A 21,795-nucleotide genomic window follows, 5' to 3' on the forward strand; every position below is an offset into this window, starting at 1 on the left:
AGAGAAAAATTACAGAATTTCTGTAACAGGAGAGCTGTGTTCAACAAATTTATACCTCTATAATCTTGTCCCAAATAGGATGATGGGTGGTAGCATCCCAGAGAGTAATGTGTTTGTCATGTCCACATGTAAAGAACTGAGGTTTAGAGGAATGGACTGCAAGTCCCCAGAGCTCATCAGTGTGACCCTAGACAAGCAGAAATATTTCTTGACAAGAAGGACAGATCATCAAAATTAAACATGTTCAAACAGTATTAAAATGACCAAACTATATATTAAAGCATTCAAAGAAAAGTTAGTTCTAGATAGATACATATTTACAACATTGTTTATTGCCAAAGGCACTGTAATAATAAATCAAACAGATGCATATTTATGGAACTTAACTTTAAGCAATATCTTTACTGCTATTACACACCTAGAAATGTTCTTGTAAGGCAACCCAGCTTACCTGGGTAATTGGGAAAAAATCTCCTGATAGTGTCCCCTGTAGGACAAAGTTTCTAGTGGTTCCTATTAATACAACGTCCCCTTTTCCCTCTGCTACTGTTCTTATTGGACCAAACTGCTCTGGAATCTGTGGTCATAACAGACAAAGGGATAGGTAAGTCAGACAATCTGTCAAGTGTTGCTATTTTTAAAGACACGTGGCCTAGCAAATGCGTTTTAATAAATGTTGCACAGAGAAGGAATTAAATAGATTAATATGTGTGCCTGATTTGCAAAACTTTAAAACAACTTGCATCAGCTCGGTAACTGTTTTTATAACACTACAAGACAAGACATCCTTGTCTACAGAACACTCCATTTGTACAAATAAACCAAGTATTTCAACAAACAGAAAAGGTTCCTTCATGCTGTGTTAACTTAATCATATTTATTTGCAGCTCTGATATCAGACTAAGCATTTCTACTCAGAGCACTTTCTTGTAATGAATTTTATTTTAAGTGCAGCCTGGCTTCTGAAAGACTCAGCACAAATCTCCAATATTTCAAGGTAAGGCGTAAAATAACAAGGGATACCAGAGTATGAACAAATAAGAGAAAAAGAAGGACACAACAGTTAGAAACAGCACAACAAGCACATCTTGTGCTGTGTTAAAAAAATTAATTACAAAAGCTCACAAGCCACTCCAGTTGCATATTTAATATTTGCAACATTCAATATTATGTAGTAGAGCTGAAACCTTTCCTCAGTTTTATGCTGATTCCTCTCTTACACTCAGTACGTAAACAGTCATGTAGTTCTCTCCAAACAAATTCTGCTTTTAAGTTCCTACACAGTAACTGGATTAAGTTTCAAATTTTTTAAATTATATACAAAAAACAACAACATCAACCAAGAAATGAATGAAAAACTTTGAGTAGTAAAACCCCCCCAAAAAATCATCATATCATTTTGGGAAAGAGGAAAGCACAAAAACATTCTAATACTGTAATACTCTGAAGTTAAAAATTACTTCAAATTATTAATTGCAAAGAAAGGAAGAAATAATATGAAAAGATATGAATACACGATTCATTTTCCAGTTACAACAGAACTTTAAAAAGAAATATTATGTTAATGAATAGGCAATCACAAGAATTAGCCAATGGTTCAAATGATATTACATTTTACCACTGGTTTGCATTCCCTCATAATATATATCCATAAGAAAAAAAAATTGATTAAAAAAGCTGTGTTTAGAAGACAGCTAGAATTTCATTTTGAGCAGCAGAGTAATTTCAAGGGAGGTGACATCACCTCAGTTTTGTGAATTTTTTGGTAATTTCCATTCCAAGATATCAGCTTTCGGTCTTTTCCACCTCCTGATACCAACGTGCCATCTCGCAGCATACACAGCGCAAATATTCCACCTTCATGTGCCCCTTGAACTGCGTGGCTTATTCTGTTGGTACCTGGGTAGAAGGAGAAAAGACATTTACTACTGAAATACTTGGCTTAATAGCTCCTTTTCCCCCAGGTTTTTTGCTCTATTTCTCTACTGCCTTTCAAGAATTATATCTAAGCAATGGTGAAAGTGTTGGACCAAAACACAGAAACCCACAGAAGCAGCTGAATTAGTACATCTTAAGATGCATTCCCCCATCTCTAAAATTGAAAGGATACATACTTACTCAGTCTAGCTCAAAGACAAAGGAAAATAGGTTCATTTAAACCTTTCATGGGGATTTAAGCCAAATTATTTGAATCACATTTGACCTGCAATAGCACTACGTACCTTATCAACCAAGAAATCATAATCTAATCACTTGTCATCCTCCAAGGACATTCCACAGTCTCCAGATACCGAACTTGAACCAAAAACTAACTAAGATGCAGATCCTTGTACATCTGGCAGAATGTTCTGAATCACCCTCCAAAAGACCTTGTCCTTCTTTATTGGTGAACTTGGCTTGTTCAAGTACCTTCTTAGACTCAAAACAGCCTCAAACCCAACTATATTAGATTAGGCACCTCTAATTTGATAAAACATTACTATTACGAAGTACAAGGAAATGATTATTACTATTACTAGTGCTATTACTGAAATGTGCACCTTGCATCAAAGCTTGGCTAACTTGATGTATAGCACAAGTGAGGGGCTGATATAAGTTAGGATGAAACAACTGCCTTTTCCTTTATGAATCCCATTTGCTTTCACCCACATCTGTGGATATAATGCGTCAGGTACAATTGATGTCTAGGAGAAGTTTTTGCTAAGGGTACTCTGATTTGGTGGAAACAGCTCTCACTTGAACATAGAGCTCCAAGTCAAAAGTAATGAAGACGTAGAAAGTACACTCTACTAGGAGAGAAAAACAAGAACAACATTTTTGCCCAACCCAAAAGAGCTGGCAGAAGGTGAGGAGAACCTGAGCAGACTGGGAGTTCCCTTTCGTTCCTGGGAGAAAGGGCAGAAGAGGCTCCTTGCAGTCTACCGGCATGACAGCAAACTGTCACCTGAGTGGTGCAATGACCCTGCCATGCCAGCAGCTGCCACTATCTCCTTTGTCTCTTGGCAGTCCAAAATAACAACAAAGAACAGGGTGATGGGACTATGCAACTTCTAAAATGAAGGAAAAGTGTTTTGTGTCTTGCTTTAAATTACCATAGGAAAAGGAAAGGGAAATAAAAGAGGAACTGACTTACAAACACCATATCCGCCCCTTTCCTCAACAGCAGTGTAATGGTCAAAAGCACAAAGAGATAATTGGTTGAAAGTCCTTGGATGAAAAGAAAGTCTGCAAAAACAGCTCAGTAAGGCTCAACTGTGTAACTGATTCACTGGGTTGTTTTCTGGGTCTTATACCCTTCAAATACCTTGGGAGAAAGTACTGAGTAAATAAGAAGAAGCTGCCATCCATCCCTTCTTCCTTTACTAATAAAGCCTCCTTCAAGGGATTCTCATTATTCCTAGGCATGGCATATCATACACTAAGCAAACGTTTAGGATGTTGCTGCTGTTTGCCCTCTGGCAGGCACTGCCTTCCGCTACTTAAAAAAAGTCTCTCCTTACTAGAAAGTGTTTTTTTAAGAAGTTCTTGCTATCCATCTGTTCCGTTGAAATAAAGCTCAGGAATACAATTAGATCTGAATATATTTTATCTTGACTTCCTAGGAAAACAAATAAAGCTATTTATTGTCTTTTTAAAAGTGTATGTCAATAGGAATAATTTCTGCCAACAGTAGAGTGACATTATAGGAGACTGGAGATCATCAGTTAGATTAACAATGTTTCTTTCTATGACATTCATTAAGGAAAAGAACTTTCCCTGGTATTTCTTACATCAGCAAAATGCTGGCACAGCTCTGTGATTCATTACTTGACCACAGGGAACATATTCTATAGAATTTTGTGCTCTAGTAGTTAGGCATTGATGTTCTTTAGGTTCTTGTAGAAAAGAATCCAGGCACAAGCTGCTGGATTAGTCTTGGGAAAGAACTCAAGATAAAACAAAATTTATTCTTCTTAAAATGAACTTCTACACTCCTGTAAAATTTCACAGCGTTTAATATTAAGATTGAAGTTAATAGTGAAATTTTATCTTACCTTTCCCCCATACCAAAATGTTTCCACTTGAGTCTCCTGTAATAGTATCACCATTTTCAGAAAAGGTCACACACAGGACAAACTTTGGCTTCTCTTGTTTCTGCATGGTTATGAAAAATATACACTCACAGCAATACACAACCCATTCATTTTAACTGTATGCATTTGAGTAATTTAGTTTAGTCTTATACAGCTCTATTATTACTTGAATATCTACACAGGAGTTAAACACATTCCTATGGTCTACACAGTTAATCTCTGCAAGGGCAAAAATGCAACAGTGAAGGTTGGTGGCCCAATCATGCACTCTTTAATTGCAAGCTGGGGACAGAGTGAGAAGGCCTGTCAACATTTAACACAAGACCAGGAATGCTCCAAGATAAACTAAATCCCCCAACTAGCACATAATCCCAAATACTTTAAGTATTTAGAAATGGACAAAGATGCAAACAAGCTTTATTATTATAATTTTTAACTCCAAAGTTTCTATCACTAGAGAGTTTGGTTGCAGTGTAAGAATTATGGACTCATCTCTTGAAAGAGTCCCAACGTTCAGTAATGGAAATGTTGCTTTGAGACCCAGCATTCAAGATATTGACAGCAACATTTCCTTTGTATAAGGAAACAAAAAACTCAGTAGTAGCATCTAAGGATATTATTTGCATTCCTTGTTGGCAACCTGTGTGTATGACCTCTTTCTGCCTCAAACTAAGAACTATTCTCAACTAGGGCCACCACACTTCCCCATCTGCAACAACCATCAAGAGTAACAGAGCCAGAACAGAGGGACAAATTTGCCCAAGCAGCTTAGCAGTTAAAAATGCATGGAAAAATAAAATGGAATAGAATTTAAATGCATTATCTCAGCAACTCCTCCTGATTTCACACGAAGTATATTAACTGAGACTGCAAAATAGTTGTTTTGGCTACATTTGTGAGCCATGACTCCACAAGCAGCTACCTAGGCCCTACTGGACTTATCTGCAGTCACCATAAACATCCCTCAGTTGTACATGCAGCTGTTGTAAAGCATAGTCTATATTTAAGAACAAAACCATATCAAATCTTGAAATAAAAATTATATTTACCAAATAGTGGCCAGCTCAACCTGTATTTGAATTAGATATGTGTATGTATTTGAGCAGAACAGAGGAAAAGGGAAGAAGACTCATGTATGCATTTTATGGGGTTTCTGCAAATCTTTTGTCTAACAAAATAACAAAAACAACCCTCCAGAATATATCACTCTCTCTGGTTTTGTTTATTTTGTTGGTTTGGGTTTTGTTTGGTTGTTTTTTGTTTTGTTTTTGGTTTTTGTTGTTCCTGTTGTTTTTTTTTCTTTTGGCTTTTTAACCTGAGGTAATCACAGAGATTTTAAGGAAATTTTATTTTTGTGGGCAGAGGGGGTATGGTGGGAGCATGGAGGTGTGTACTATAAAGAATGTAGGAAAAAGAATAACAGCATGGTAATTTCATATGAACACTTAAATGTGGAAGTTTTACCATAACATGAATGCCACCCTAAGCTTCTGCAAAATTTCAAGTTTAATAATGATTAGTTGTTTTGATTTACTCAAACCTTACTAATGCTTAATTCTGTATGACTGTACCATTACTATAAACATAAAATTAGGGAAATGTTTTGTTTTACCTCAAATAATCCTTGCTTTTTAATAAGGGAATTCCCTTCTAGTGTCCAGAAATAAAGGTGTGATTTTCCACAAGTAACTATTATATTTGTATCAGTAGGGTGAAAATCTGCAGCAAATACAGCCTCATTAGAGCACTTGGAAGGAAAAAGAAAAACATTGTATCAAAATCTAAAATTAAAAGAAAACAAAACAGTATTACAGGTTCTCTAGCTAGATAAACTGATACTTCTGATTTAAGAAAAATTCTGAGCCATTAATTTACTGACATAGTCTGGAATGCTTTGGTAGAACATTTTGAAGTCAGAAGATTTCATGACTTTATAAGCTAGTACCCAAATTTGTCCTTCAAAACCATGTCAGATAACGAGAAGCTCTACACAAAAGATTAGCTTAAGGCATTTTGTTTCTGCACTTATTATTACATTCTATGCTGTTATTATTGCTACCTAGAATTTTCTAATCAAATTTAGAATTACAACAATAGCAAAATTAAAGCAAGACAAACTACTGGGATAGTCACAACAGAGAGAAAATATTCCCTTTCTTCATTTTCTTTGCCTTTTATAAAGCAAAAGCATTAAAAAGGCACAAAAAGTTAAATACAGAAAGACATTTTATGACAAGAAATCCAGATCTACATACAAGTAGTACAAAATATCTTATTGCAACACCTTGACATCTGCCAGCTTTTCTTCTTTCTGCCAGTCCCACACGGAAAGTACATGGTCATTTGAGTCATCCACAGAGCACAGGCTACTTCCTCCATTCTGAAGCAAAACATGGAAAATATTAATGCAGCACCCAACCAACATGAGTAACATACAAATGCACATTCAAAATCAATGCTTCTGTGTAAGTGGAAATATTCATAAATTGTAATGATTTATAGAGTAATTGAAAAACAGGGTTAAAAAGGGATCTAGAAAAGGGACTCTTGCAAACTGCAGACAAACAGCAGGAATGAGATCTTTACAAACATTTAGTGGTGGAAATTCCAAAGGCAAGCTACACACTATTATCTACTTTATTAAGGATGTTTTTCCTGATAATCATACTGAGTTTCTTTCTTTGCAATTTAAAACAATTATTTCTTTCAGATCTATATAGACACAGGGAAAAATTTACTCTTCATATTGGTAAAATGGATCAAAATCAGGGAATGTAGAAAGATGCTAGAAAACAACTTATTTCTGACAGGTGTCTTTTTTATAGTTATGCCTTCCAACACTTCTTCTAAATTAATTACCCTAATTCCTTCAGTCTTTCATCATGCATCATATTTCCTAGACCTTCACCTGTTGGTACCTGTTTTTCTGATGTGTGAATCCAGAAGCTGGATGAAGAACTCCAACCAAGATCCTGCCTGAATTAGGGGCTGACCTATATGTGTCTCAGTAGTGATGGGAACTGCTGTATAATCATCAGATTTTTTTTTCAGTACCTATCTGGGAGGAACTTTTTGGACCATTTTTCACAATTTCTTTGGTGTTCCTTCCTAGCTGAGTGTACAATGGAATAAACCATCAAGAAATGTCCAGTTGCTTTCCAACCCAGGATTGTTTGTATCCTGTTGCTCCTGGCACCAGTTGCATTAGCTTTGACTGCAGGTGAGCTCGAGGAACAGATCAAACACTCCTCCCTCTACCACACATAGCACAGTTGTTGCTGCTGCTTGAGCTGAGCCACCACAAAAGTTTGGTCTATTATAGAGTGAGGCTGTTTGAGAAACAGATCGATTCTGCGGGGAAAAGAAAAGCCAAGTAAACTCTGCTTCATTTTTTTTATATAAGAGGTTGTTTGGTTGTCCCCTGATGAATCAGGCCCGTGATACACTTCTCAGACACAGCTACAGAAATAACTGTGCCAAGGCAGTTCAAAAGGTGGGACAGAGATAGGGCTGAAGAGAGGGCTGTCTAAAGTGAGAGAAGCAGTACTGCTACAGAATGGGAAGTGATACTCAAAACAAGCCAAGCTGTGAGCGAAATCACAGCATAAAGCAAACACATTAAATATTTGCTTTTCCCTGGTATATGCCAGTAGCAATCTTCTGTTATTAAGCACCTCCATCCCTCCAGGGAGGTACTTACAGAGCATTTGCTCACTATTCTTTTTTGTTTATCCTTCAAAAGGTGATCTTGAACTGTGTTAGCTTTCACCTTTGCATTCTTAACCAGTTCTCCCAACTCACTTCTCTCTTTTCTACTTTCTATAAAACATTGTCATCAATGGATTTCAAGTGTTTGTAGAAACTTTCACTGACATACATTTTGCCTAGGGAATACACCATTTAGTCCTCTCCTATTAAAAATGGTCTCAAGACAACCAGACACCACCACATATACTGCTTACTTTGTTGTACACAGAGGGCTTTGAGACTTGCACGTGTCAGGTCACAGACTCACGTTTTTATATGGGACTTGAATGCTGCCTGTATCAGCATATGTTTTAACTTTTTACCTCTCTGATTAATTAGAATTCTAAGTATGGTGCGAAAAGGCCAAGAACAAGATTCTACTTCTTTACAATCCTTTATCCATATGCCTTTGCTGTTTTCAGGCAAAATATTTTGCTTCTCTCATGGGAGCTCCCATTTTTTAAAGATCTTTAATCAATCATTTTAGGTACAGCAAGGGGGTAAAAAGATGCAGACTTTCTTATGTAGGGAGAAACAAATTAGGATGATTCAAGACAATTAAGGATACCGAAATTTCAAGTACACAAGTATTTCTGCTACTGCATGTCCACGAAGAAATTATTTGTAGTTTATTTTAAGCATAAGGTAGATCTCTGAGACTGCTGAGATATTGTTAACTTTAATAGCAACCTAAGCTGCTGGAAACAACTGGGTTGCAAACTTTCTTCCTCTAGAGAGGAACCAGAGAGTAAAGACAGCCTGGAAGTTTATTTTGGTCGAGGAAGCTAAATTTGAAAGACTTCAAAGACCTTTCCAGCAAAGAGGCTTCATATGACTATTCATTTACTTTACTTACAGATTTGGAAAAAGCAATGCAAGTGACAGCTCGGTCAAAAAACCCCATTCCGATGACATGCAGCGTATTCAGAGTTACAGAATCCCAGACACGCACGTGTGGTGGTAATTGCTATAAAAGACACAGAAAAAATCAGCTGAAACAGTGATGGCAAAAACCCATCAGGGTTTTAAAAAATGAGAATGCAACTGAAAAACCTCAAATTATTTTATCAAAATTTAAGGTATAAAAATTATCAGAACTTCTCCAGAGTCACCCACATAAGCACAGATACACTACAAATGGTTTGCTGATTACTGTGTCTAGGACCAATCTCTAGGACTGGCTGTCCAGAATGTACAGCACATCAGGTCTCACTGATCTCAATTTTTTCACTGAAGCTAATGGCCATTGAGATATTCCTCATGAAGTGAAAATTTTTGATGACTTTGTGGCATGAGACTTACTGGTAGGTCCAGGAACAGTTTAAACTGTACCAGCTGACATAATTCTGGCAACTGTCAAAGAGCAAGTGCAAAAAGAAGCTTAAAAATTTCTAACATGTAATTAATTTCAATGTCATAAAAATGGCTGGGGAAAAGAACTGTATCTTCTGACTCCTCTTTGCAACTGTAATCAAAATGAGACTGGTTTTTGTAAATAACATTCCAGGCGTACATGCTGGCCCAAGATCAACTCCCTGTGAAAGCCCCGTGGTCCTCTCTCCCTCCCTCCCTCCCTCCCTCCTCCTCTGGCTCCGAGAGCCCCACGCAGGCTCGGCGGCAGCGCTGCCTCCCACACCCACAGGGATCCACAAGGGGGCGGCCCCGGGAAGCACTTGCAGATGGAGTTTACTCTTAAACACGTTGAGGAGTTTAAGGCAGAGCCATCAACCTTCAACCTCTGCAGGGAAACAAGGGCCATGCTTTATTTCCCTTATTTTCCCATTCATTTGAACTGAAATAAATAGGCTTTATTACCATATCAAAAAAAAAAAAAAAGGCACAACAACCATCAGTCTTTTCTTGCTCATAAGTAGCGAAACTCTCCTTCAATGTAAGTAAATATATATATAATAAAAGAAATCAAGGCCGTGACAGTACCTCTGTTACATAAATGGCTTTTATGTAAGTTTACCTATATAGCACATTCCTCTCAAGAACAGACATCAAACCTTTAAATTTTATTTCACCAATACAATGGTAATTGTATTTATGAAGTTAAAAAATAAATGCCAGACTTCTCTGATACACAATAAAAACTAGTAGTTTATATTACTCAGCTAAATTATCTATACATAAACGTTATATTGCATAACTGGGATTTTGTTTTCTTCATTGTCCTCACTTTGACTGGAATAGAGTTATTTTTTTTGTTGTAGCTGGTAGAGTGCTGTGTTTTGGATTCGGTATGAGAATAACGTTGATAACATGGATGTTTTAGTTGTTGCTGAGCTGTGCTTATCCTAAGTCAAGGACTTCTCAGTTTCCCACGCTCTGCCAGTGAGGAGCTGCATAAGAAGCTGGGAGGGAGTATGGCCAGGACAGCTGATCTGAAGAGGCCAGAGGGATATTCCACACCACAGAACATCATACCCAGTATATAAACTGGGGGTGTTGGCCAGGAGGGGCCAATCACTGCTGGGGGACAGCAGGTTATGTGCAACTGTATCACACACCACTTATTTTTCTTGGATGTTATTTCTCTTGTTTTGTTGTTTTTATTACTGTCATTATTATTTTATTACAATATAACAGTAATCATTGTCATGATCACCTGTTCTTATTTCAAACCACAGGATTTACCTCCCACTGGAGGGTGGGATGGGTTGGGTGAGTGGCTGTGTTGTACTTAATTGCTGGCTGGGGTTAAATCACAACACTCAAAGTAGTTAGCATATCGATAATCTGGTTTTTATACTAAAATTCTTCATTGGCATCTACCAAAAATTCTCAATAGTTTGGTTGTGACAACAGCTGCATACTCTGCTGAGTAACTTTTTACTTGTGGTTTTCCTGCCTCTGCTTATTTCCATTCTTTCTCACTTTTCTTAGCTCTTTGGAGCAATATTCATGTTACTCTGTTCAAATAAATTCCTAGCCTACAGCCAAGCTTATCATAACACAGGTAATAATAGAGAGAAAAATATTCTTGCTTAGATGATGGCAAAAGTAGTAGTTTATTTGTTACAGCAAACAATCCAAAGCCATTCTTATTTGTAGTTTGGTTTGGTAACTGTGATCAGAAGTGAAGTTGTATTCTGTACAATTTAATCACTTCCTTTTCCCCACATCCATCTGCCCTCTCAGGTCTCCTTTGTAGCCTTATCCCACTATGCCTCTCAGAGCCCAGCTCCAAATTGACCTTCAGTCTAAGTCATGGGACCAGAAACCACTGACCAATCTTGATAATGGAACTGGGACACTGTGATAGAGTGCAATAGGCACTCTCAAATTAATTTTGCTTCCGTTCGGTCCGAAAATGTAAGACCAATTTAACTGCAACATGAAAAGAATAGAGCATTTATCTTCTTAATAACATACTCTTATGAAATATACACAACTATACATCAGCAAAGTGGTCACTCACTTTCCCATCCTTGGATGTCCCTGCAACTTGACCTGTTGCTATAGTGATCCTATCAGGATGAACAGCCAGGCTAAAAAAGAAAAGAAGGAGAGACCAAACTTAAAGCCATTTACTATCTAGTTCATCAAACTATTATTTGAGCTTGTAATAAATAACCCTGTTTTAGTCATAAAAAGCAGACAGCATACATGTAAACATCTTAAAAACACAAAAACAGAACTGATAAAGTAATTGTCATTGTCTTGTATTCAAAAAACTCTTCCTTTATGAACAAAGCAGTAATTTACTTAAGTTCTAATACCTCAAACCTATGTGTCAAACAAGCCCCAGGATTCACCTCACCTAGATTTAAATGGGTGCAGTGTGTAAGGAGTTTTCAGTTTGAGCTACTTATTGAACTTCAGCTGTCTCTAAACAGTGGTTGTAGAGATCTGGTCAGTCCCATAAATGCTGTCTAGTGACAGTCTTCCAGAGCAAACAGATGTATCCACTCAAACAATGCTCTTCAGACTGTATGACCAGTGACTTTCACAGGGAGATACCAAGTTCCTCTACTGCTTTTCAAAAGGTAAAAAAACTCCTTTAGTAAGAAATTATACAGAAATTAGAAATTTTGATTCAAAAATTAAACTGAGGTTCTAAAAACTGTGATCAATGTTAATTAATGCCTCTAAGAAAAAGCAACCTAAAATTTTTTATGGAGTACAGTCTATTTTTGCCCTAAAATCCTCAAAATTATTTTTTCATTGCAGATGCTTTGCATGCAGTTCTAGAGGCCAAGTACCCTACAAAACGAACCGTGGCAACAATTCAGCTTCAAAATGCAGAAAGGTATCCTCTTTCCAATAAACCTGAAAGCTTTGAAATATCCACAGTAATAGAAAATTTCAAAGAAAGAAATGAGATGGAACAAGTCCAAGGTAAAAATCTCCTTGTAAAACAACCAGATTATGCTAACAATTCAACTCATGAAACATGTTCACAATTCAAGCAAATTCAGTTTTCAGGTCTATTTTTGACTTTGAGGGAAAACAGGTGTTTCATAATGCCTCATCTGAAGAGAGGATGTCAAACTCATTTCATATATTTGAGCCCATCAGATAATCCAGGTGCTCTTTTTCAGCTATGCTCCGCAAACAGACTGATACATCAAGATAAACCATATGTTTATTTAGATTTCAATCTAATGAAACTGATATTTGCTGATATCTAGTATCTTCTGAGCTTCAACACAGTCAAATCGCTTTGAAGACCAAGTGTGCATGGCAGCAGACAAACCAGGCTGCTCAGGATTGGTTTACAGGCTATCTGCCACAGTGTAGCCATTCCTGAAGACTAAAAGAAAGACCACAGGTGAGATTAAAACTGGTTTTTTGGTTAGATTGAACCCAAAGAGCCTCTACCTGGCACTCAGGCTCTTGTGAAGGGCAATAATTCAATCCTATTTAAAAAAAGAGAAAGGAGCAGATTCTAAGGAAGTCTAAAGTTCAAACATCCTAAAAGAAGAGTAATGAAAATGAGTGTGTATCTATCCCAAATAATGTTTTATGAAGAAAACAAGAATGCTTATTAGGTGACTTACCACTTCACATCATCATTATGACCAGTGTAATGCCTCTGAAGTTGCTCTTCAACATTGAATAACACAACTACAGACGCGATGAAATACACGGTTTCGCCCGTTGGAAGAAGATAGAGATTACTGCGACAGTCCCGACCCCTATATCCATAGCTAGTGTGTTGGTCAAGCTGCAATAACATTATCTACCAATGAAGAATGTTAAAAATAAGAAAAAACAAGATGGAATCTCTGCCCTTGTAGTCTGCATCTCTTGGTTTGAGCACAGCTTTATCACTTGGCAACCTTCAGAACTCCCTCCCTTACTAGAGCAGAGAGTTAAAGTATTTTACACACTTTAAAACACACTTATCCTACAGAAAATCCATGGTAAAGAATATAGGGATTTGTAGACATATTACCCCTTTAGTATCCTCTGGAATTTGCTAAATACCAGACTAAGGCAATGTTAATTTTGTCCCAGGTGTATTTACTATTTACACTGCTTGATTAATTAAAATTAAAATTTAGACTTGATGGAAATGCTAACAAGTCATTCAGCACATCTCCCTGCTTTACAGGAGGATTGATTGCATTACCCTGCGTGCAGGTTGATTGATTTCATTATTGTGGACATTACCAGCCAGATGGATACAAACCATAAAAGGGTTACATCATCCGTTCCAATTTATTTTTGTAGTATTTAAGAGGCAGTGGCCCAGATTCTGATGCTAGTCATATCAACACGAATCTAAAATTAATTCAATGAAATAACTGGAATTAATGCAGAAATAATCTCATTTAGACTGAATGTTAATTCAGCCAAATTATGTAGTTTTATTCTTTTGAAGAGTCATTAGGGACTAAAACTATTTTGGCTTTCCTTTTTTTTATGGTAACAAAAAGAAACAGCATTAGCAGAATCTTGGCAAAACAGAAGTGCATTCTAATGCAGTCAATATGGAGAAGCTGGCTGTGAAAAATATATATAGAGATAATGGAACCCCAATTACATGATATAAAAAAGATACTTGTGCACTATTCTCTACGGTCAATGATAACCCACTCAAACTAAAACAGTCATGTTAAAGTTGTTGAAATAGTCAGGTCAATAGTTATTTTATTTAAATTCCTACTTTAGAAGAAACAGCTTGCAGATTTTTTTAAATAAATGCAATAGTACTAATGCTGCATGCCCAGTCATCAAAGTGTGAATTCAGAGCTTTCAGACTCCTCAGTTGAAACATTTCAGGCAAAGTTACTTCAAGTTTGAGATATTAAAATTCGAAGACATTGAAACAATCAATATCTTCCATTACAAAGAATTTACTATGAATTTTGAATCTGCCTGTGAAGGTTAGTGTTACTGCTCTAAATTGCTGGACAACACTTTATTTGTTCAAATTTATTTCTCTCTCTAAGGCCAGACAGTATCATGAACTGAAGCAAACATAATATTTCCCTAGTTCAGCAACACATAATCAGATTTATAGTGAACCAGTAGTTGAAGTTGGCAAAAGGAGAACTTCTTAAAAAAGTGAAGCAAAAACATTACACAGACATTCATTAGGAACAAATCTCAGTGCATAAAAACAGCTATTAAAAGGGAAAGATTACATTCTTTAGGGAAAATCTTCTTTCTTTACTACTTGTCCTGTGGGGAACAATGCTGCATTCAACCCTTCACATGACTGCTGTTGTCAAACACTCAGTTTCTTTCTATTGGCCTTTTTTCTCAGATGCAAACTCCTGGGGTTGATCCCTCCTTCTCCTCACTGTTTCCCACACTCGGATTTGGTGGCTTCGACTTGGATTTGGTGAGCTGGCATTTCAGGGAATGTTACCTTGACCTTTTCTTTTCATTTGGCCTGCAGTTTTTGTTTCAAACCTCCTGCCTGCCAAATGAGTTGCTCTCAAATGCATCTGGGCAGGCCACTGCTCCCTCCCTGATGTCCCTAGCACTGATTTCTCACTTGAATTTTCCTCCGCTGCTCCAGCCCACCCTCACACTTCATCATGCAGCATTTTCTGTTTCTTCATGACTTAATATATTTTATGGTATAGCAAAGGTCTTTTTCAGCTTACCCAGATACCTACTAACATGACTGCAATACCCCTTTATGGTTCTGGTATGCCCTGAAATCTGCACACATCAGGGCACACATCTACACACATTCTTCCTTCTGTTTCTTGTTGTAGTCTGCTTTGCTCTTTCCATTTGTCCACCCCACCTCCAATATCTTGTTTCCCTATCCCCCTTCCTACATTATAGAATATATCTGGCTATAATCCCACAGCCAGGTTCATTCGTCTGCTACAAAGATGTTTTCTCCTACTTGAGTTCTATTACCCTTCAATGAAACAGCACAGCTTCTCCAACTCAACTGGAAGAAATACCTTCAATACTGGTTGGTTTTCTGCTGTCTTTGTGTTTCTCCCTAAATTATCTTATTCTCCTGCCCACAGTTTTCTTCTCATTGACATAGTCTGTAAATTTGGCATCACCTTCTCCTTCTTTTTTTTTCTAATTTTTCTTAATACTTCACATACCTAGTCATTGCTGTAACTTTTAAGTATAGATATCATGATTGGGTTTAACTGCAAATAAATTAGAAACTGAAAAAAATAGCACAATATTTTTGGAAAAATTTGCCTCTCCTCAATAACCATATAGGGTTAGTTAGATCATCTTATTAATTCATACCTCTTCTATTCATATACAACCTTTATAGATAGGATTCTGATGGGTATACGGACACACACCTAGAAGGACATATGAATATTCAAGCTAAAAATAATAGCCCATCTGGCAAATAATCAGTCATTCAAATAAGCTTAAGTGAGAAACTAATGAGACTGAAATCATGACCTACTCATATAATTATAATTTCTTATAATAGTCTGAAATATTGGCTTCAAGTTCCACCTACACACTGCTAATGACAATCTGTTTTGTTTTGTGGCTAGGTTTTTGTTGTTTCAGCAAGCATTCTAACACTTTCCCCTCTATCATCCTTAGCCTCCTGAAGCGAGGGGCTCCTTGCAACTGTAAAAAGACATCATTCAATTCTGTTGTGATATGTGGTGAGAGCCTGTACAACAAACAATTAGATGGTGAAGTGCTGCATGCAGCATTTATCATTCTAATCTCACCTGTTTTATTAATTTTGTGGATTTTTTGTCTTTTTAACTCATCTCCATTTATTTCTGTATGCATTATCTATGCAATTTCAGCAGACTGAGATAGAACCTACAGGCTCAGCTGCAACAGGAATAATAAGAATGGTTACTAAATCTGTCATTAATCTCTTGTGAATACAAAGAGACTTTTGGAAACTCCCTGAATATTCTGAAACCACATGCAGTTCTATTTATACAACCTTTATAGATAGGATTCTGATGGGTATACGGACACACACCTAGAAGGACATATGAATATTCAAGCTAAAAATAATAGCCCATCTGGCAAATAATCAGTCATTTAAATAAGCTTAAGTGAGAAACTAATGAGACTGAAATCATGACCTACTCATATAATTATAATTTCTTATAATAGTCTGAAATATTGGCTTCAAGTTCCACCTACACACTGCTAATGACAATCTGTTTTGTTTTGTGGCTGGGTTTTTGTTGTTTCAGCAAGCATTCTAACACTTTCCCCTCTATCATCCTTAGCCTCCTGAAGCGAGGGGCTCCTTGCAACTGTAAAAAGACATAATTCAATTCTGTTGTGATATGTGGTGAGAGCCTGTACAACAAACAATTAGATGGTGAAATGCTGCATGCAGCATTTATCATTCTAATCTCACCTGTTTTATTAATTTTGTGGATTTTTTGTCTTTTTAACTCATCTCCATTTATTTCTGTATGCATTATCTATGCAATTTCAGCAGACTGAGATAGAACCTACAGGCTCAGCTGCAACAGGAATAATAAGAATGGTTACTAAATCTGTCATTAATCTCTTGTGAATACAAAGAGACTTTTGGAAACTCTCTGAATATTCTGAAACCACATGCAGTTCTATTTATACAACTTCGAAAAAGACTATATGTCCCCTGTCTTCTTTTTTATAAGGACAAAGCAACTTCCTATTTGCACTATTTGGGACCAAAAAAAAGTCTTTTTCTTAAAATAGAATACCTTATGAAGACTTCATCTCTCTAAAGTTAATGAATATTACAAATAAACTCTGATATTCTTGTGTTTATATTTTATCTTGAATCATCTATAATATTATACAAAAATGAAGTATCATTTTATCTTTTCAATAAAAAATATATTTTACCATTATACTTTAAGTGAAATGTGAAAATTTCTGTATTTAATGAAACACTGATTTCTTTCAAGTTAGAATTCTGTAGTTATGTCCACTCATGGAAGTCAGTGGAAGATTCTGGTTGTTTGATATTTACAGTGTTTAAACACATTTGAAAGTATAAATTCAAATATTATTCCACAGATGGTATTTTATTAATTTTATTGCTAAGCACCTATCTGTTGCAAAGCACTACTCAATTGAGGACTTACTCAAGTATGGAAGTTGAATGTAGCATCCTCTTAAGGGCAATGGTGCACATTTTATAAAACAGTTTAAAATGATAAATTAATGCTATGAATCAGAAAAAAAACTGAGCTTGTTTTATGCATACTGTAATTAATAATCACAGCTCAATCCATTCTTAGGATATGCCTAGTTTAATCTTTGTCTAATTAGCATGCTTCAGACTTAACCTTCAGGGAACATTTAAGCAAAATCTTTCTTAACCTGCCACCTTGTACTTCACAAAGTGAAGAACAGCAGCCCCAACAAATTAACACCTACTTTCAACTGAATGTCGCTTCACGATCAAATGAACTCTATGACCTTAATTCTGCTATACTTGAGCCTGAAAAGTTATTTAACCCAAATCATTAAGGAATGATTGATTTCCAGTAGTCTTCCAGCACAGAAAGGATACACCCATTCCAGTTTAAGCCTCTTGGCTGGTAGTTCTACTTTTGCTTCCAAATTGTAAGATTCCACTTGGTCTTTGGGCATGTACATGGTAACAGGACGTCCACGAAGAAACATTTTTACGTATCCTTCCTCTACAAAAGGTCAGAAACGTTCAATGTTACACAAAAAAAGCCATCAGGGGAGAATTTCAGTGCTCCTCCATCCCTTCCCACATAACAGCTTGGTGCATTACAATTACAGAATGGCATGCAATCTCAAACTTAGATATTTAGCAGGTTGTTTTATCCTAAATCATAATCAGTAAGCAGATTTTTTTAAAAACATATGAAGTCCCTTTTCCTCTAAATATTCTGAGTAGCAGAATTAGAACTAAACAATGTCATGAAGAACTACAGAACTGAAAGGTCTGAAATAGAAACTTTTTTTTTGATGAAAAATAATATTACAATATTACATTTTTTTAAATATTAAAAATGAAGAGGAATACATCAAAGATTACAATTAACGCAGAAATGCCACTTAAAATTAATTTTATTTTTTTAATCAATGTTTACAGTTGAGCATCAGCATCTAAATTATTTTCCAACACTCAGTTGCATTCTTTGCATCTCAGTGTAAAGATACACTTTACACTTGATACAGTGCTAGAGATACATTCGAAATAAGAATCACAAACAATTAGTAAGAGGAATCATGCTGATGTACATGCAGAAAAGATATGTGCTTCAAGAATTACTAAACATTGAAAAAGGAATGACAACAATGACAGCACATTAAAAGAAAGGAAAACGACATACAGGAGAGAAGCTACAAAAATTGGCTGACAAAAGTAAACATTTCTAGAAGAAAATACTAAAAGTAATGTGTCGAATTGGTAAGAAATATTTTGGGGGGAGAAAAGCAGGGATTAATAACAGATCTGGAAGTACTGACTTGGGGACTTCATGGGGCTTATAAAACTAGGAGATCTGGGAAATGCCATGAAGGTCTGACTAGGACTTTTGGGAAGTGGCAAGGCCAAAGTGGGTGTCCTGTGAACTTCTGATGAAGTTTGTCCAGATTCAGAACGTGCTGGCTCTTGCTGCTCCATCGGCAGATCAAGGGGTTCAGCCTTGTTCTCATGCGAATCAAGCAGTTTTGGAGTCAGTGACATCTGTAGAGTTACTAGACAGAATAATCGTGGGCACAGAGGAAATGGAAGGGCAAAAGTAACAAAAATCATGTAAATGAAAAAAATTATACAATTTAGGACTGTTAAAATTATGCTATGAATTGTTAAGTATCATTACAACTATATCTTTTTTTTAATTTGAAAACTAAGGCTTTATTTTAATTGGAAAAATGCATACGCTACAAATCCTGACTAAATCAATAAAAATTATTGGTTGAACAAATAAACATCATAGTTATGCTGTATTAACTAATGTGTATTTTGCCTTTAGACTAACTCACATGGGAAAGAGATCTACCTTAACTGTCACAGTAAAGTTCCAGCTAGGTCTCTCTAGCTTCACTTACACAATTCAGACAATAAAATGAAAACAACAGAAAACTTAATGCTAAAAAGAAGTGATAATAATGGTGAAATAATGATGACAGAAGGTTAGAAGTTCAAGATGCCTGTTGAAAATGACAGAATATTGGAATTGTTTCTAAAAGTCCAATAGATCCGTATTGGAAAATAAAATAGAGGGCAGAGCATTAAATAGCAAAGCATTACAGACTATTTGTATGCGCATGCAGCATCTATTTAATGAGCTTGAAACACATGCCAGTACTGCTGATGCTGGTGCACTGGAAGTCAACAGATTTTCAGCAGTGACAACTACTGACTTATCAAAGACTGGGAATGAAGGAAAGTTTAATTCACTGAGCTGCTTTTCTCACCTGAAGCTTACGGGACTCCTAAAACTTGCATTTAGCCATCTACAGTGGAACTATTTGACCTGGTCACTCAAGACTAGGAAATAGCAAGTGTATACTAGCAAGTGCAGTAAACTATACCAAGTATATTATAACAAGTGTGTAAATTACACCTTCAGAATGCACGTGTGTGTGTCTCTTTCTGCTAACTATAAAGAGGAACTTAGGCTGACTAGGTCAGGCACGGGGCACAGAACTAATACTGTGTATTTATTTCTAACTTTTGGTAAAAATAATTCTATTCATTCCATTCATAATTAAAATAATTTTTGTTCCTATTCAAAATATATTACCTATACAATCAATCAATTTTCATCATTTTCTTTGTACTTTTCTTAAATAAGTTTTTAAGACAGAGAAGTTCTAAATGTGAAGATATAGATGTAAAGACAGACAATCATAAATCTACAAAGACAGACTAAAGGTGAAATTTTAGACAAATGTATCTTTTACATCTGCAGTTTTGTAAATTTGAAATTGTTGCAAAAATTAACAATTACTGAACTAAAATAAGGCACATGAATGCCAGTAGGATCTGCGAAGGAGACCACCACTGACTGCAGGTATAAATTTGTACAAAGAATACACAGAGGCAGAGACTTTCTAAAAGACTTTGCCTTAAGAATAAACATTTTTTGCTTTATGAAATTTTACATATATTGCAAAGCTGAAAGATGCTGATTAGTGGGAAAACTGTGAGGATATAGCTATCTCTAAAAAAGCAGATAAATCTGTGATTATACCACAGATATAAACATGCATCCAAAATGTGCATATTTACACTACCATTTCACTAAAGCTTTAGAAACCAATATGATTTGTTTACCAAACGTAACTCTGCTTTATGACATTGAGCAAAAAGCACTAAGAAATTAGTTGGAGGCCTAGGTCTGTTTATTCAACGTTCAGAAAAACTACAGCCTACTCAGTAAGAAAAAGCAAGGGAAAAACCAAGGCTTCTATGACCATGTTAGGCTAAGAGCGAAACAGCCAACAAAGGCGCAAATTCTATACGCATTTCAGCAGAAGTGCAGAATGCCACTTCAAACACAGTGAACATCCACGTGTTGCCATATAGCTCTCTCAACATGTTTTTTTTTCTAATTCAAATTCTTCAGCATAAGTCCACAGGAATGTAAATTATAACCCCCTCTTATGATTAAAGTGCACCTGAGGGTTATAATTCAGTAGACTGTATAATAAATGGTACAATATTTTTGCTTAATTCGAAAGAACTAGAAGGTTTTACATTGCAAAATGCGCACAAGTTGGAGAACAGCTGTTTACACATTGAGCTTTTATCCCACCAGAACCAATTTGCTTCGAGAGCTATGAGGTTTTGGAAGTAAAGCCTACCTTTGCAGTGTGTCACACGGCGCTTCCCTTGTGATTACAGAGACAGAGACAGAAGGGCTAGATAAAGATGTGTTTGAATACAATAAACTCACTAAATACCTGCTCTATGGGCTGTCCAGTCGTATTCTGCTGCAGGCTAAACTAAGCCTTGACAAAACACTGAGCCATACACTGGGAATTACCTTCTAAACCCTTTTCCTTAGCTAGGGGCTCTGTTTTGTCCTACCATTAAAATACTAGCTTAAGCTCTATTTTGCAACCATATATTTCAGTAAAACACCAAGTACAACCTTCTTAAAAAAATTATTAAATTCAGTAGGAATTTTGTCCAGATGAGAAGGACACCTGTGTAGTGTCACATCTGTTTAATTACTTATCTTTACCCACGAGAAAAATATCAGAAGTATTCCAAACACCTTGCTTACATGGTGTAAGGGAAGGAGAAATGTTAGGCAAGGAAAGTATGTTCTGTGCAAATCAGAAGTTTTCTGTTTCTAAACCAACAGTTTCCATGGAAGGGACATGAACTGTGATAATATTGTCACAAGAGACTTAAGGGCTTACTTAGTTTCATGTATTACTGACTTCAAAATCAGTTACACTAAACCTCGAAGTATGGCTTAAGAGCTTTGTTGGATGTTGATCAGTCAAGGCAGTAAACAAAAGATCTTCAACTTTTTCAGCTTAGTGTATGGTTACCGTCACAGAACTAGGCATAAAAATATGATACATCTGATAAATCAACAGCGCTTTT

The 21,795-nt window shown here is 36.2% G+C and overlaps 1 protein-coding gene across 5 annotated transcripts in view; it reads right to left on the bottom strand.

Annotated features, from left to right (window-relative positions):
* Window positions 1–21,795, bottom strand: part of EML1 (EMAP like 1) — a 125,352-nt gene that overhangs the window by 13,294 nt on the left and 90,263 nt on the right. For 3 of the 5 annotated variants that reach the window (XM_050337274.1, XM_050337272.1, XM_050337275.1), the window contains 11 exons: window positions 21,042–21,068; window positions 17,764–17,893; window positions 12,827–12,976; window positions 11,245–11,314; window positions 8,677–8,787; window positions 6,358–6,453; window positions 5,686–5,820; window positions 4,035–4,134; window positions 1,745–1,899; window positions 452–577; window positions 56–187 (listed from right to left, as the gene is read on the bottom strand). In XM_050337274.1, coding sequence (XP_050193231.1) covers window positions 56–187; window positions 452–577; window positions 1,745–1,899; window positions 4,035–4,134; window positions 5,686–5,820; window positions 6,358–6,453; window positions 8,677–8,787; window positions 11,245–11,314; window positions 12,827–12,976; window positions 17,764–17,893; window positions 21,042–21,068 — 1,232 coding nt within the window. The remainder of the gene's footprint in view (window positions 1–55; window positions 188–451; window positions 578–1,744; window positions 1,900–4,034; window positions 4,135–5,685; window positions 5,821–6,357; window positions 6,454–8,676; window positions 8,788–11,244; window positions 11,315–12,826; window positions 12,977–17,763; window positions 17,894–21,041; window positions 21,069–21,795) is intronic. The other 2 variants (XM_050337273.1, XM_050337276.1) reach the window with 1 other exon arrangement.

The sequence above is a fragment of the Myiozetetes cayanensis genome, unplaced genomic scaffold, assembly GCF_022539395.1.
Source record: "Myiozetetes cayanensis isolate MyiCay16 unplaced genomic scaffold, myiCay2020 scf6-25, whole genome shotgun sequence".
Classification (NCBI taxonomy): Eukaryota; Metazoa; Chordata; class Aves; order Passeriformes; family Tyrannidae; genus Myiozetetes; species Myiozetetes cayanensis.